At 41.5% G+C, this 14,574-nt stretch overlaps 1 protein-coding gene across 5 annotated transcripts in view; it reads right to left on the bottom strand.

Annotated features, from left to right (window-relative positions):
* Positions 1 to 13,774, bottom strand: part of LNPEP (leucyl and cystinyl aminopeptidase) — a 192,168-nt gene extending 178,394 nt beyond the window's left edge. The window contains exon 1 of one of the 5 annotated variants that reach the window (XR_008555844.1): positions 12,700 to 12,891. Coding sequence is in view for 2 of the 5 variants with exons in the window: in XM_008144521.3 (XP_008142743.1) it covers positions 12,700 to 12,718 (19 nt within the window). In the remaining 3 variants the exon portion in view is untranslated. Of the gene's footprint in view, positions 1 to 12,699; positions 12,892 to 13,509; positions 13,635 to 13,742 lie in introns of those variants that run through there. The other 4 variants (XM_054715042.1, XM_054715044.1, XM_008144521.3 and 1 more) reach the window with 4 other exon arrangements.
* Positions 13,775 to 14,574: the final 800 nt, after the last annotated feature.

The following is a 14,574-nucleotide window of genomic DNA, read 5'->3' on the forward strand; positions in this document are numbered from 1 at the left end:
GGCAGTACAGATATGGGACAGAGGGTTTTATATCATTCTGGACTCCATAGATCAGAATAAGTTGTAAAAAAAAATTGAATTTAACCATGTAGGCCTTGAATTTATTAAAATAAGTCTAAGAAATCACTAAAGGGCTAAGAAGTTAAATGATGTAACCATATCATGTGAATGTTGGAGGAAGGGGGTTTGAGAAAGAGGGGCAGCAGGTTAAAAACTCTTCAGGTTTAAACATAAAATAGAGAAAACTCACTTCTTTTTTTTAAGGTAATTAAATCATTTTCTAAAACTTGGTGTCCTCTCTAGTTTAAAACTACCCAGGGCTGAAATAAATAACTGTAGAATCCTCATATAACTAAGGCACCTGATATGTGGTTTGTCAGATCTGCCTGGCTAGAACATTTCCTTCTCCTGTGACCTAGATCTATCTTAAGAAACCTGCTGCCCAATTCCAACAGCTCCACTTTCTACCTGCTGAGGATTCCTAAGGTATTCCTCTCCAGTCCCTGTAAAAGGAAGATTAAATGTTTAAACAGTTCTCAAGATGTGGTATGGGTATAATATACTCTTTCAGCGGGTCTTCAAGGTCAAAACTATTTTCATAATTAGAAGTTATTTGACATTTTCATTTTCATTCTCTCATGAGTATACAGTGCAGTTTTCCATAGGTACATGACATGTGTTATAACAGACTGAATGAATGCAGATGCAAATCTGAAAATCTAGTTGTCTTTTATTAGGCCAGACATCGAAGAGATTTGCAACAATATAAAACAGTGCTTTTACTAGTGTTTTGTTTTGGAAAAGTTATTTTTCATTAAAATATTATTTATGTTAACATGTAAAAGTTTTTTATTGTTATGTGATAAACTAATATTCTAAAAGTTGTTTCAGCCGAGATCTAGAAATAGAACTCATATAAACAAAAACTTTTAGGGGTCCATAATAATTTCAAGAGTATGAAAGGTATTCTGAGACCAAAAAGTTTGAGAAGCATAATTTTGCCTTCAAATATAAAGAAAAAATCCCCAAACTCTCCAGACATCTTGATTCAAGAATGGAAGTTTCAGTATATTATTTGAAAAAGTATAAAAATACATAAAGTAAGGAAAATAAATATAGAAGGTATAAATCACTCTCTAGCAGGGAAGGAAGGGACAGGGGTTTGGGATCATCCTGAATTTCTGGGTCCAAAAATAAATCATTGAACTTAAATTAACAATATATGCTCCTTTGAGCATCCTCAGGCAGGAATGTAGACTCCAATAATTTGTTCCTATGAAAAAACAGAATCTTTACCTAAAGGTAAACAAATCATCCATAAAGAAAGCTGCCTGTTATGGATTGCACTGAACCCGCCTGCCCCACCCCCTCCAAAAATTCTTATGTTGAAGCACTAGCCCCCAATGTGACTCTATTTGGAGATAGGGGCCTTTAAAAACATAAGTACAGTTAAATGAGGTTATAAGGGTGAGGTTGATAAGACTGATGTTCTTATAAGAGGGATCTGAGACACCATAGCTCTCTCTGCAAGCGCAGGGGAAAGGCATGCAAGGACAGAGCAAGAAGGTGGACATCTGCAAGCCAGGAAGAGAGTCATCAGAAACCAGCCATGCCCAGCACCTTGATCTTGAACACCTAACCTCCAAACCACAACTGTAAGGAAATAAAATTACTGTCGTTTAAGCTACCCAACTCAGTCTGTTGGTATTATGTTATGACAGCCCAAGTTGACTAATACACTGCCTATATTCTGTTTCCATATAAGTACTTCATAAATATACTTAGTGAGAGGAGGGGGAAATGGAGGGTTTTTGCTTTTGCTTTTGCTTGTTTAAGGGGGAAAATATTGAATTAATATCTTCACAGTTCACACACCATAATTTACGTTACATGACCACTAAGGAGTTGTATTGGTTTTGTTCTTCTCCAAATGTCATTTAATTTTTTTCCTTTGATTAACATTACAACAGAAACATCTACATTTTCCCTCTTGGTTAGTTTCATGCTTTCACATTCCAGCTCATATTGTAACTAATTCATACCACTAGTTATTCTGTTATATCAACTAATAGAGAATCTTGCCTCTCAATGGCTTTGCCTAATTGACAGCAATGATGTAGGGTCACCTCCTTTACTCTTTCCATAAGGTCACACAAATGCTTATGTATGACCAGTTTATGCCTTATCAATTGTGGGATATTAGGAAATTCCCTTTTAAAAGTTGAATCTAATTGGCTTGGGAATTGTTTTTGGCTAATTAATGAAGGGCAAAAGTTCCCCAATAGCAGGTCAGCAGAAGGCCCTACAGCACTGCCAGAGAGAAATTGATTTAACAGCACCATTTTAGACTCAACTGCACAGCAGCTCTCTAGCTACAAAGAAAGGAGGGAAATGTTAAGCAATTCTTTAATTTTGATTTTGAAAATGCTTAAGAGTAAGAGATTCCCACCTATTAACCATCATCTTCTTCCCTTCACACACTAAGGCCACTTCTTATGCAGCACTATCTTTCCCGTGCTAAGCACTTGCTGTGTCTGAAATACAGCAAACACTCAAAATGCATTTCAGTAAAAAGAGAAGCTGAATGAACACTGATAAGAATATTGCCCCAAAAAAGTGATCTGAATTTACTCTGTTGCTATTGAGAAATTTATAGAAAAAGGAAAAGAGCATTGAAATTCAACTTTACTTGGGGGCAAGGGGTGGGGGGAGAAAAACCTCTAACTTAAAAGAAAACAAATAAAATTGTTATTTAAATATTTGTTTCAGAGTTACCTGAAGTAATATTGGCCTCAGATAACATTTATTAAACATCTAATATGTGTGGGACACTATGTTAGGTGGCAACTCTAGTAGCAAACAAATAAGAGAATTGTGTTTTTATTTGATGTAATTGATGGTTTTTAGCTAATAAGTGTATACAGTCTTTATACAGAACTCAAAATGTGGTTTTAACCATTTAGAAAAATGGCGTCCTAAACAACTGGTACTTCTGCTTTCATAACATACCATTTGTTTCTTTGGGCAGCTTTGAGCAGAAATATGGGCTCCAATAATTTACTCTTGTGGAAAAACACTATCTTCTTAACCCTGAAGTTTCCCAGGAACAAATGAGGCCCAAGATGAGAAATGCCTTTACTCTGTTCCCATGCAATCCTTCCACAGAGCCACTTGAATGATTTTTCCTTACATTCTTCAGCTGGCTTTTTGGTCAAAATCACTGCCTGATATGTTTTAGAAGTTGAAAGTATTATCTTTGTGAGGGGAAAAAAAAGAAACAGTTCTGGAGACTCCTGGCAGGGTGGAGGTAAGCAGGCAAACTGCCATGATTCATAACAGATTCTCAGAGCCAAAAGCTGCTGCCAAGTTACAATCCTTCTGCAAAAATAATAATAATAAAATAAGGTTGTCACAGTCACTAGCAGAAATACAAATTCACTAGTAAAACTAGCTACTTATTAAGCTTACTGTGAGAAAACATAGCAAAATAGGTATGAATTTAAACACAGACATGTTTGTTTGCATCCCTGGTGCCTATGAAATACAGGCCTTGTTACCAGTTAATGAAGTAACCTTATTCTATATCTTCATGTTAACACTACCTCTTTTTGTATTAAATTCCTAACTACTTTAACCCCACCTAATAGACAAAATGTATTTAATACCTAATCTAAGACTGAAACAAGTTCTACTTGTATGAATAATGAGGTGTTGCATATTACATTTGCTTAAAGAACGAGAAAAACACATCCAAGCCAGAATCAAATTGAATATAGAAATAGTTCCTGTACTCTTACACTCACCTGAAAGTGTTACAAATGCATGATAATTGTTAATAAATATGAAATGGAAAGAACCCTTCTATACTAGCTTCAAGCCTTTAGTAAACAAGATGCAAGAAATACCATTTGTTCTCCAATTTTGAAAAATATCACTATGGCTGGAATGTCAAGCCACCATGTACCTTTGACCTCAGCTAATAACAGGAAGAGTTTGAGTTTCTGTGCACATTTTAGTTTTTAAACTAAATATAGTAAAACATCTTGCTAATATCCTTAATTAACTATCACAGAGCTAGTTCGTGAGGAGCAAGGATCTGAATGCTGCCATCTGAACGGCTCTTCTAGACAGGTCATCATGACAGATGTACAAAATGAAAAAACAAAAGTACAAAACCAAGTGTTAAGGAAAGTGGTAGAAGATAGGACCTGTGCTTCTTGAAGCCAGGCCATTTTCTAAAAGAATGCACTATTTTGTATGTCCGTATACCTTTAAAAAAATTAATTCTGCTGGATTATAAGCTCCTCAAAAACAGAGACCATGCTGCATTCATATTTTCACTCCAGCTTTAAGAACAAAGCCTGGTACAAGTTAGCATACAGTTAACCTATATTTTAATGTACTTATTTGAAGGAGGGATCTTTTTAAAAACTATTATCTTTTTAAAAAGAGGTAAGTAGGGACATGTCAAAAACAAATAAATATTTGTTAATTGAGGCAGTTTAAAATGGTATGCAAGAAGAATTTGTACTAAACTATTCACTCTATGCTTTTTCTCTGACCCCCCTATTCCTGATTCCCCAACAGAAAAATAGAGCAAGGAGACACGAAAACTAATTTTAGTTGTGGTAATAAAAATAAGAGCTAAAGAAAAGCTATTAGCATGGTTTAAAAAGGAAGAAACTAAAAACAAACATGGGGAAAAGAAGAAAAAACAGAATTAAGTAGACTTAACCCTTTGCTCTCGCTTGCTTTTTTCTCGATTCCTTTATTCTACTCGGGATTTAATTTTTTAAATACCCCAGATTTTACAAAGCGCAGCAGTAGAATAAAAAACTAGAGTTGCTTTTCATACAAACTTATTTATTTGGATTTTTTTATATTTCAAATTATTGATACATTCAAAGAGTAATTTTAATCTCGACATCCGAGTGCAAAAGGTTAAACCTCAGTATTACCTGGTTTCAACAAAACAGAACTGAGCCCAAAGCATTCCTTTTCAAAAAAAATTTTTGTACAATATATTCCAATAAATACATATTTCTGTATTTCTTTTCTCTGGTTGTTATCCACAGTTGAATTAATATAGAACCAAAAGAAGGATAAAATTTACAACAATGTACAAACTTCTAATAACAACCATTTATTTCTACAGTCAGCATTCAAAACCATTATAGATTCCACAGGAAAAAAAAATATTCTAGTTAAATTTCTGGCTAGAGGATACTTAAAAAGCATCAAGTTAACAAGTGGAACATAATATTCCATGGACTAAAGAATACAGCCAAACAGTAAAGAATACTGAGAGCATTTGCTTCCTTTATCCTTATATTTATCATTATGAAAATTATCAGCTATGCCATTTTTTTTTTCCACTTAAAAGTTAGCCAATAGGCTCATGGGCAAAATAAAATTATTTGAGCTCAATTTTCCATTTTTTTTTTTTTTTGCCTATCCTAGGCTAAACTATAAAACCCTAATGTTTATATCAAACTTGTTTATAATATTTTTTAAAATCTTCGTAACATAGGTCCCATAGTCCTTGACAATCCTGATAGTACCACCTAGAACGATTCAGCTATAGAAAGCAATTGAAATGGTCAATGATACCTAAATATTTATGCTCATTAATCTCAGGCAAATACCTTTTAAAGAGCTAGTTAAAAAGTTTATTTTTAATTCCATCCACTATCTGGATATAGTTTCAAAATAATTTCAATCTACCATAATCCCTTATTTAAAATGAAAATGGCCTTAGGCTTAATGAATACCTATAAGTGATTTAGTAGAGAATGTATATCATTGAAAGACATTTATAAGAACCCTTCAATGTATACAGAATGCTTATGAGTTAGAAAGTACATCAATTGGTGAATTTATTTGTTAGACTTGACCTCATCAGACTGATAAAACACAAGTAAATGATAGTGTTAAATCTCTATAGCAAAAATTTTGCCATCAATTTACAACCTACTAAGGGTCAGTTTATCATTAACCTATTTTTTTAAAAAAATAGTGATGATTATCCAAAAGTCTGGGACTGTAACCACATTTTTTTCTACCAATCACCACTGTCATTCAATTATCTGTCAAGAAAAGTTTCTATGCATGATTTCTTCAAGTCTTTCTCTCTATGGTATTTCCCAAATTGGCAATTAATTAAAACAGAACTATGCATCCAACTGTAACAAATAACTGTACGTGAACCGAACAAGGGTAGCTACACTTTAGTGAATGTGTACTTATTTCTATCTAACTCAACACACTATATTTATTATCTAAACCCCGCATCAGACTAGACCCTCTTTTCTACATTCAAATCATTTCTGTGTACTTCCTCCCACTGGAAAGTTACCAAACCTCACTAGCCTGGATTGATGCAGATGGGAGTGAGGCTGCTGTTTTAAAGAGCAATGCATTTCTTATTCCCCTTAACACCCAATACCCTATGCTCTGAATTGTTTTCTTAATCTAGCCACCCAATCTAGATACTGCCAAGGACAATGCCAGTGGACCAAAGGGTTAGGAACTTAGAATTTAGTTTTGAAAGCAGAAAAACTACTGTTAATACATATAAGGGGGAACCATCCCAAACTCCTGGACATAATCTTGATAAACCTAAGACACACTAGTTTCCCCCACCAAGCCCCAAGGTCCACAGCAGCCTCCCTTACTTAACCATTGAGGCCCTTTCAACAATTATAGGATAAGAAGAAAATAGACAAGTATTACACTACTTTCTATTTTCAAATCACATGACCAAAACCAACTTAAAGATCTTTTAAAACATTTACTCTACTCAATCACTCCCACTAATCTCCATGCATTTTTCCTCTAAAGAGAATCTTGAGAGGATACAATGCTGTTGAGTTAATGAATATTCTAACAACTGTTTCAAATCTTATAAAAACAAGTTTCAGCTGTGAGAAATACTATGGCCCAAGGCCTCCTTGCCCACCAGAACTTCCTCTATGACACCTAAAGGAGCTGTCTGGGAAGCATTGCCACATAGTCCTGGTCATCATCGCTGTCGGATCCAGGAAGAAAAGAGTACACCCAACCACAGAGATACCAGTTCTCTCACTGCACTTCCCATTTTCCTGTTCTCACGGCTTATGAAGCTCTCCTCACAGAAAATCCGGAAGTCTTTTACTCCCTTCATTCTGTCCTCCCTCAAAAGCAACGGGGGAATGGAGAAGACTTTGGACCACCCAGGCCCCCAACTTACATAAATCCTGACAAGTGGCCTGAGTTATGTTTTGGTGAGTGCATTCTTAAATCCATGGAAGACCTTCATTAAGAAAAATAATCTAAAAGGAAAAGAACTTCAAAGGATCTTCTACAGTTGAACTTGATTCTCCATCGTTTTCAAACTCCCTTGGGAGCCTGAATTTTCTTTACTTAGCAAATGGACTGCTTTAGATGCTGAGGTTGGAATTTTAAAAAGTTAATTGGCTCATTGTTCAACCATAAGCATCAGTATAGCAAAGTAAAACCAGGCAATAAAGAACTATGACTGCTATTAGGAAGGTCCCACAAGGCCAGTGGCTCTCAGTCCTCTAAATTTTTTTTCTTGAAATCTAAAACTTTCATGAAAGTGAACAGTCCTACCTTACAAGTGACTATAAACTTTCCGACTATGAAAAAGAGAAGTACATCGTATGTTTAAACTCATGGCAAGTATTTTCTATTTCCTTCTACGGCCTACCAATGCCAATCATAACTCATTTATCTCTTTCACCCCTCAATTTCTTTTGTCTGACCAGATCTACCTACTGCCCCCTTCCAACTCTGATTCTGTCTTTCAACCTCACAAAACAGTGTCATGCTCCCCAAACCAGGCTCATTTCTGAACCAAAGATTTGCAAGGTTCAAAGTATGACCATTTTGAAAATCTCTACCTATCAGCTTCCTCCTTTACCTTCAATCTCAACATTTCTTTCATCTTCATCATTCATTCTTTTAAGTCCCAATTTTCCCCAAAAGATCTTTACAGCCGAAGTCCTAAAGGAACTCCCAGGACAATCACAAATGAATTACAATAATGAATCAGGTTACAGGGGAATCCTGACCACTCTTCCATGACACAGGAACTCTTATTGTCACATTCACTGTACAGAAACATTAGGACAACGGACTGCCTTCTCTACAAAGGCCACTAGATATACAAGGAACTGTACCATTAAAGGACTCCTAAATTTCCCTCCATTCCCAATCCTGCTTTCTGTGAACACAGAAATGATCATTTATCTGTATTATGTACCAGGCTATATGCATATCTATGGATTCAAATGTAAAAAAAAAAATACTTTCTCTAGTTGTTCCACTAGTATTACGAAAAGGCTTAGTAGTATTATTGTCACCTCCATCTCCTGCAGTTTTCAGACATTGGGTAACAAATTTACAGAACATGGTTGCACTTCCATCTGTCATGTCAACTACCACGAACCAGGGGTCAAACCTAGCTCCATCCCAACTTTTGGGATTTCCTAACACTTTCATGGGAAGGGTCAAAATGCTACTGTTTTCTAACAGGAGTATTCACAGTAGAAATGTGAAATTATTGGTGACAGATGTTATATGAACAGGTTATAAAAACAACCCTGTATATTTATTTCATAATTAGAAAACTTTCTTGAGGTTTTATTGCTTCTTTACTTCTATTTTTTTATATTAGCATGAAAACAAAATTAGATTCTTCCATTTCATTTCTCTCATTTAGGTTTGCATTATCTGTTGACAGGTTTGTGGGGTTTTTATAACTGTGCCTAACAGAAAATCTACTTGTAATGGGCATTCGAAAAATGGTATCTGACTGCATTACTGAGAAGGAAATCACCCCTTGCTTATTTTCTATATGATAATTTCCTCAATCTTTCTGGCTGAGTTCTCAAGGATCATCTATAGATAAATGATAATCACTGGTTTTAATTTCATCTAAAATATGCTGTTTATCTTGTCTCAAGACAATTTTTTTGGAGGCTGTTACAACCTCAACCTTAGACTATTAAATGATGTTAACACTCAATTCCTAAATAGCTATTTTCCTTTTCTAAAATAAAAACTTAAGGCAGGTGGATTAAAAACAGAATTTAACTTATATTCCATCACAGAGAGAAAAAACTCAGATTTTCCATTTCTTAAGGGTTTTCTCTCAATGTGGTAATTTACCATAGAACAAAAAAATATATATATAAGCAAAATGTGGTAAGCTCACATTTTTGATAGATGATGCTAAAAATGTTTTTAAATGTATACTGTAGGACAATTATTATTTATAACATGAAAAGATGAAATCACAATTTTATACTGCCTTCTAATCCATGAATATCTAACTTGTTGTATAGACTTCTCATTTTGGAAGTTGGGAAATACTTCTAATTGGACTGCAATTAAAAAACAACAACAAAAATAATTTTGTAAGACAGGAAAGTCCCCCTGTTTGATTATGTACCAGGTTATAGTACTTCAGTGATTTCTGGGAGCTTTGTTCAGATGGGAAAAAAAATGACAAACTATTAAGTTTTCAGTTCTGGGGCTTCAAAATATCAATGCTTTTTTATCCTCTAGATTTCCTTCAGGCCTAGAAAGCACAGGGGGAGAAAACACACACACACACACACACACACACACACACACACACACACACACACGGCACATGCAGGCTAAGAAGTCCTCTGTCAATATGCCTCCAAATTCTGAATTTGCTCCCTTCTGGTGAATACTTCTAACATCCTCAAAATGAAGTCACCGATTCCTAGGCCCAACACCTCAGACCTCCTCAATCAGATTCTGAGGTTGAATCCTGGCATTTATATTACTTTAACAAGAATTTAAGTTACCCTAAAATACTCCAACCCTACAAGCACATGAGGACAAATAAAGCCATCAAGTAACTACTTGCCCTATCACGTCACTTTTGTTTGTTTGTTATGGTGAAATATAAACCACTACTTCCTAATAGTTTCACCTCTACCTGCCTAACAGGACATAATAGTTACTGTTAAAACAATTTTGAGTATTGGTCTAGCTCTAGCACACCTCTCTCCCCACCAAAAAAGTCACCAAAGATCCAAAGCCAGAATGGATATCCAGTCTTTGGCATAAGAGTCAGGAGTTCCTCCCAAGGGCAAGACCAGAAATATCTCCTGAGCCAAATGGGAATTCCCGGCACTAAGGTCCCTCTTTACAAGTCTTTTCTGGAGATGTGCATATTAAATGGGTTCCAGAAGTCTTACCTGGACAGGTTAACATAGGATGTTCACATGATCAGCAGCAGGCAGAGAGCAGGGACCAAGAAAAATGAGCCATACCAGCAGCAAACAGGGGAAGGTCAGAAAGCCCTACTGGAATAGATGAGTACTGAAAGCCAGAATGATGAAAGAGAAACTAAATTTGCCTCCTTTACAAATTTATAGGTCAGAGGGTGGTGAAACCATTGACAAGATTTTAACTGAAAGATATGTTGTCCTGAATTACTAAAACTGTCTTTGTTAAGCTCTCACAATTCTTTCCATATACTGGGATCTATGAGAAAGTGTAAGTGGTGACAATTTTATTAAAAGAGCATGAATTTGTAACAAAAGTTAATACCAAGCTTAATAATTCCTGCAATCATAAATTCTATGGATAATGAAATACTCTGTATCAGAACGCCCAGATCTATGGGAGAAGAATTAAATGTACGTATGCTTTGTATTCAAAAGGATTAAGTATAAAGATGTCCTGTTTGAAGATACTAGAAAATTCTACAGCTACCCTTCAAAAGTTCTGAAATAAAAAAGTCCACCTTAAACCTAAAAAGCTAATTTTATGTTGACTTTAGACATTATAGTTTCTATTCTCCTTGTTAAAGAATGCTAGATAAGGCTCCAAGGAGTGATTAAAACATTAACTAAAATGATGCATTGCCAAACTATCTCCAACACAGACTTTGAAAATCTGAAGATAGAGAGGGGAGGATCAGAAATCTAATTTTTCACATGAAAGTTGAAGGATTGCTTCTTTTTTGTTCTTCTAAGACTTTTCCACTTCCTTCCCAAATGTGGCAATTTGTATATATTCATATGTAGGGGAGCCTGTTCTAAGAGGGGAGAAAAGGCCCCAATTTTAAGACTTGAAAATGTACTTTAGTTCTGTAGACACATGTTCACCCAATCAGCTAGCAATGATCTTGACCAAGTGGATGACTCAGCCTTGTGGGCATTTTTTTACCCTAAATGAAAGTTCACATTCAAAATCCTACAAAGATGGAAGCTCCAAGCATTCACTTAGAACAAAGAAAAGGCCTTGAAATAATCATTTGAAAGGATTTAATGATTTATAGTAAACATATTTTACCCTAAAGTACTTAGATGATCTTTAAGGTCCCTTTCTGTTCAAATCTTGTTTTAGTAACTTTCCTAGACTCTTCTTAGGGCCTTCATGATTACAAACAGAACCCGAATGAGAAGATCCAGAATTACAGTTGCCATCGTTAAACCTGACTAAACAGTACAGACAGAAAGATGGCAGTAGAATAAAAGCATTCTGAATTAGGGACAGGGAGAAGACAATTAAGTAGTTCGCAGGCCCAGGAAGGAATCCCAACATACAACCAAGTCAGGATGATGGCTGGGATATTCAGTGAACAATGTCTTTTGGGTGACGAATGACCCACCCACCCAGGGGTAGACTTTGGCTCCTATTAATATGACAAACCATCTACCTGAAGCAATCGACCACCGCAGGAAGACACATGTCACCTAGAGAATGCATTCTCTAATTTAAGAGCCAATTACCCCTTCCTGGCAGTTTTCCTACTTTCTATCCCAAAACAGAATCCATGTCCTCAACGTCGCAAAAGGGTTAGACCTCTCACCCTCATGTGGTGACTCTGGCACGGCTGCTCCAAACAAAAGCCATCCTTTTAATTGGGGTGGGATTTATCCTCTCCCTTCGGGGGAGGGCTGTGGCGGTCGGTAAGGCACCCTGCAGACCCCCGCTCTGCCTGTGAGGTCGCGCTGCCGGACCCCGGACAGGAAGGGACCCTGCATCTGAAGAGCCGCTGTCGGGAGCCTGGGGACGGGAGCCGGGCCGCCCTGCGCAGCCTCGGCGGCAGGCGGGAGGGTGGCCCCGCGGGCAGGCGCCTCCGGGGCACGGGGCCGGGCGCATTATAAGCAAGCCTTCCCCAAGTGTCCCTTCCTTCCACTCCGTTCACCGGCCAGGCTCCCCACCCCCACCCGTCCTATTAGGAAAAGTCACGCCGGCCACTCGCTGAAGGGCAGGGAGGGAGACAGCTCCCGGGGCGCACAGAAGTTGGGTTCCGCGGGGCCCACGGCGCACACCCCGCTTCTTCGGGGCAAACCCGTGCTGCCAACTTTCCCGCGGCCCCTTCCTCTGCGAACAGCAGCCCAAACTTTGCCTCTCGCCCACCTGGCGGAGCAGCGGGGCGGGCCGCCCCCTCCTCCCTCCCCGAGCCTGGGACTGGGGCCGGCGGCAGCGACGACCTTCACGCCAGCCCCCAACCCCGCGCCGGCCGCTGCCCGATCCCCGCCCCCCCAGCCTCCAGCCGCCTCCCCCAGACCCCTCTCCCCGCCCCCAAACCCTCGCTGAAAACCCGCGGCCGGGCGACGGCACGTCGACCCCTCGGGCTGCCACTGCCCTCGATCCTCTGGGTCCCCGCGAGCTCGGGCCCCCGCCCTCCGTCGGCTCACTCACCACCGGTGAAGGGCTCCATCTTCCCCCTAGCCCGGCGCCCCGCTGCCCGAGCGCCCCAGCTTCCTACTCCGAGAGCTGAGGCGGCCCTGCCGACTGAGCATGCCCAGCGCGGCCCGGGGCCAGTGCGGAGCGGCGGCGAGGGGCGGCGCCCGTCCGCTCGGCGGCTCCGCCGCTCCGGGTTTTTGCGACAGCTGCGGAGAAGGCGGGGGGCGGGAGGGAAAGGCTCCGGGCTGCCCGCAGCCAAATTCGGGGAGAGGGGGGAGCGGAGGGCTGGGTCCCGGGCGGGAGCTGGGGCCGGGGTGCAGCCACGCCCGCCAGGAGGCAGGGAACCGCAGTGAATCTCTCAGCCAACGTGCGGGCCTCCTGCGTCCGCGCTGCGCGGCCCTAGGCGCCGGGGACTCGGCCCCGCGGCGGGAAAACACGGGCATGGCCAAGTGGGGCGGACATTCCCGCAGCAGACTGCAAACAAACGCAGGAGACCCCGAGACGGCAGTGACTGCCCCGCTGAGCATAAGCTCAGGGCGGCGTGCGGGAGAGTGAGGGGTCGCTAGCTAACTCGATGGCTGGGTGGAGAGGCCTCGCTCGAGGCGCCGCCGCGGCCGGTCTGAAAGGCAGAGCGGGTTCCCGGGAGGGGAGAGGGCCCCGGGGAGCGCACTGCGCCCCGGCTCCGAGGAGAAGGCGCTCGGGCCGTCCCCGCTAGGCTGCCCGCCCCCAGCGGAGTCGTCCCCAGAGGCTGAGCCCGGAGACCAGGGGAGGGCGGGGACCCCCTGGGATCCAGCCCTCGGGCTGAGGTTCGGCAGCGGCCCCTACCGGCAGGCGAATCCCAAAACCCGGCGCTGGATGTGCCAGGCCTGCGGTCGCCGCAGGATGTGGGCAGAAGGCCCGTGGGAGCCGAGCCCCAAATCAACACCTGCGGCTCTGGGGGTGCCGCCGCTGGAGTCCGCCGCCGGGCCGGGCGGAGCTAGACCCGAGCAGCGGAAGCTCCCTTCGTCACCCCTGCCTACCCCCCAGCCTTCGCGCCTCTGCCTCCGGCCCCTCGATACCATTGTTTCCGATGTCAAATCCGGGCAGACCTGGCAAGTCTTGGGGATGGAGCAACTGGGGGCCCCGCGAGCCCCGGCGAGGCTCGTCGGGGCGGCTCCCTCATCCCCGGTTCGGGTTGCGCATCGCCGCCACTCTCGAGGTGGAGGCCTCGGCCTTCCCAGACGCAGCCGCCACCTCCTCTCCCTCCTCTTCCGCATCCCCAGCCCCTGCAGCAGCTGGGCTGCGGCGGAGCCTCACTGCGCCTGCCAACTGTCACCGGCGGCTCCCGGGCTGTCAGCGGGCGCGGGACGTGGGCTGCAAACACGCCGGCGGCGAGCGCAAACCGCCTGGGTAAACGGGCGGCCGGGTTGGACCCGCACGGGGATGAGAAATTAAGATTTCAAAGAAGTAAAAAATCCAAGTGCAATCTTGTCTATTAAATGTCCATGATATCCAATCACGCACTTTCCACTCCACTTTAAAACCTCCAATGACTAACAATTGCGCTTAGAATAAAAGCGAAACTCTTTTTTAGCCCTGGGACCTCACCTCTCCTACACGTGCTCACGGCTTTGGCCACCAAGGGTTTCTTGCAGTTCCTGGAAGTAGCCAAGTTCCACCCAGTGTGTTCCTCGTGCAAGAACTGTTCTTGCCCGGTACTTTGCCTGCTGGTTCCTTCCTGTCCTTTAGGTCTCACCTCAAATGTCACCTCTGCAGAGAACCTTTCCCTGACCACACAATCGAAATTAAGCAGAAACATGGTCTACTGCTTAGTTTTCTTAGAGCACTCATTACTCTGTAAAACAACGTTTTTGTTTGTTGCTTTGTTATTATTATCAACCTCCCTCTCAA

Source organism: Eptesicus fuscus, chromosome 4 (genome assembly GCF_027574615.1).
Source record: "Eptesicus fuscus isolate TK198812 chromosome 4, DD_ASM_mEF_20220401, whole genome shotgun sequence".
Lineage (NCBI taxonomy): Eukaryota > Metazoa > Chordata > Mammalia > Chiroptera > Vespertilionidae > Eptesicus > Eptesicus fuscus.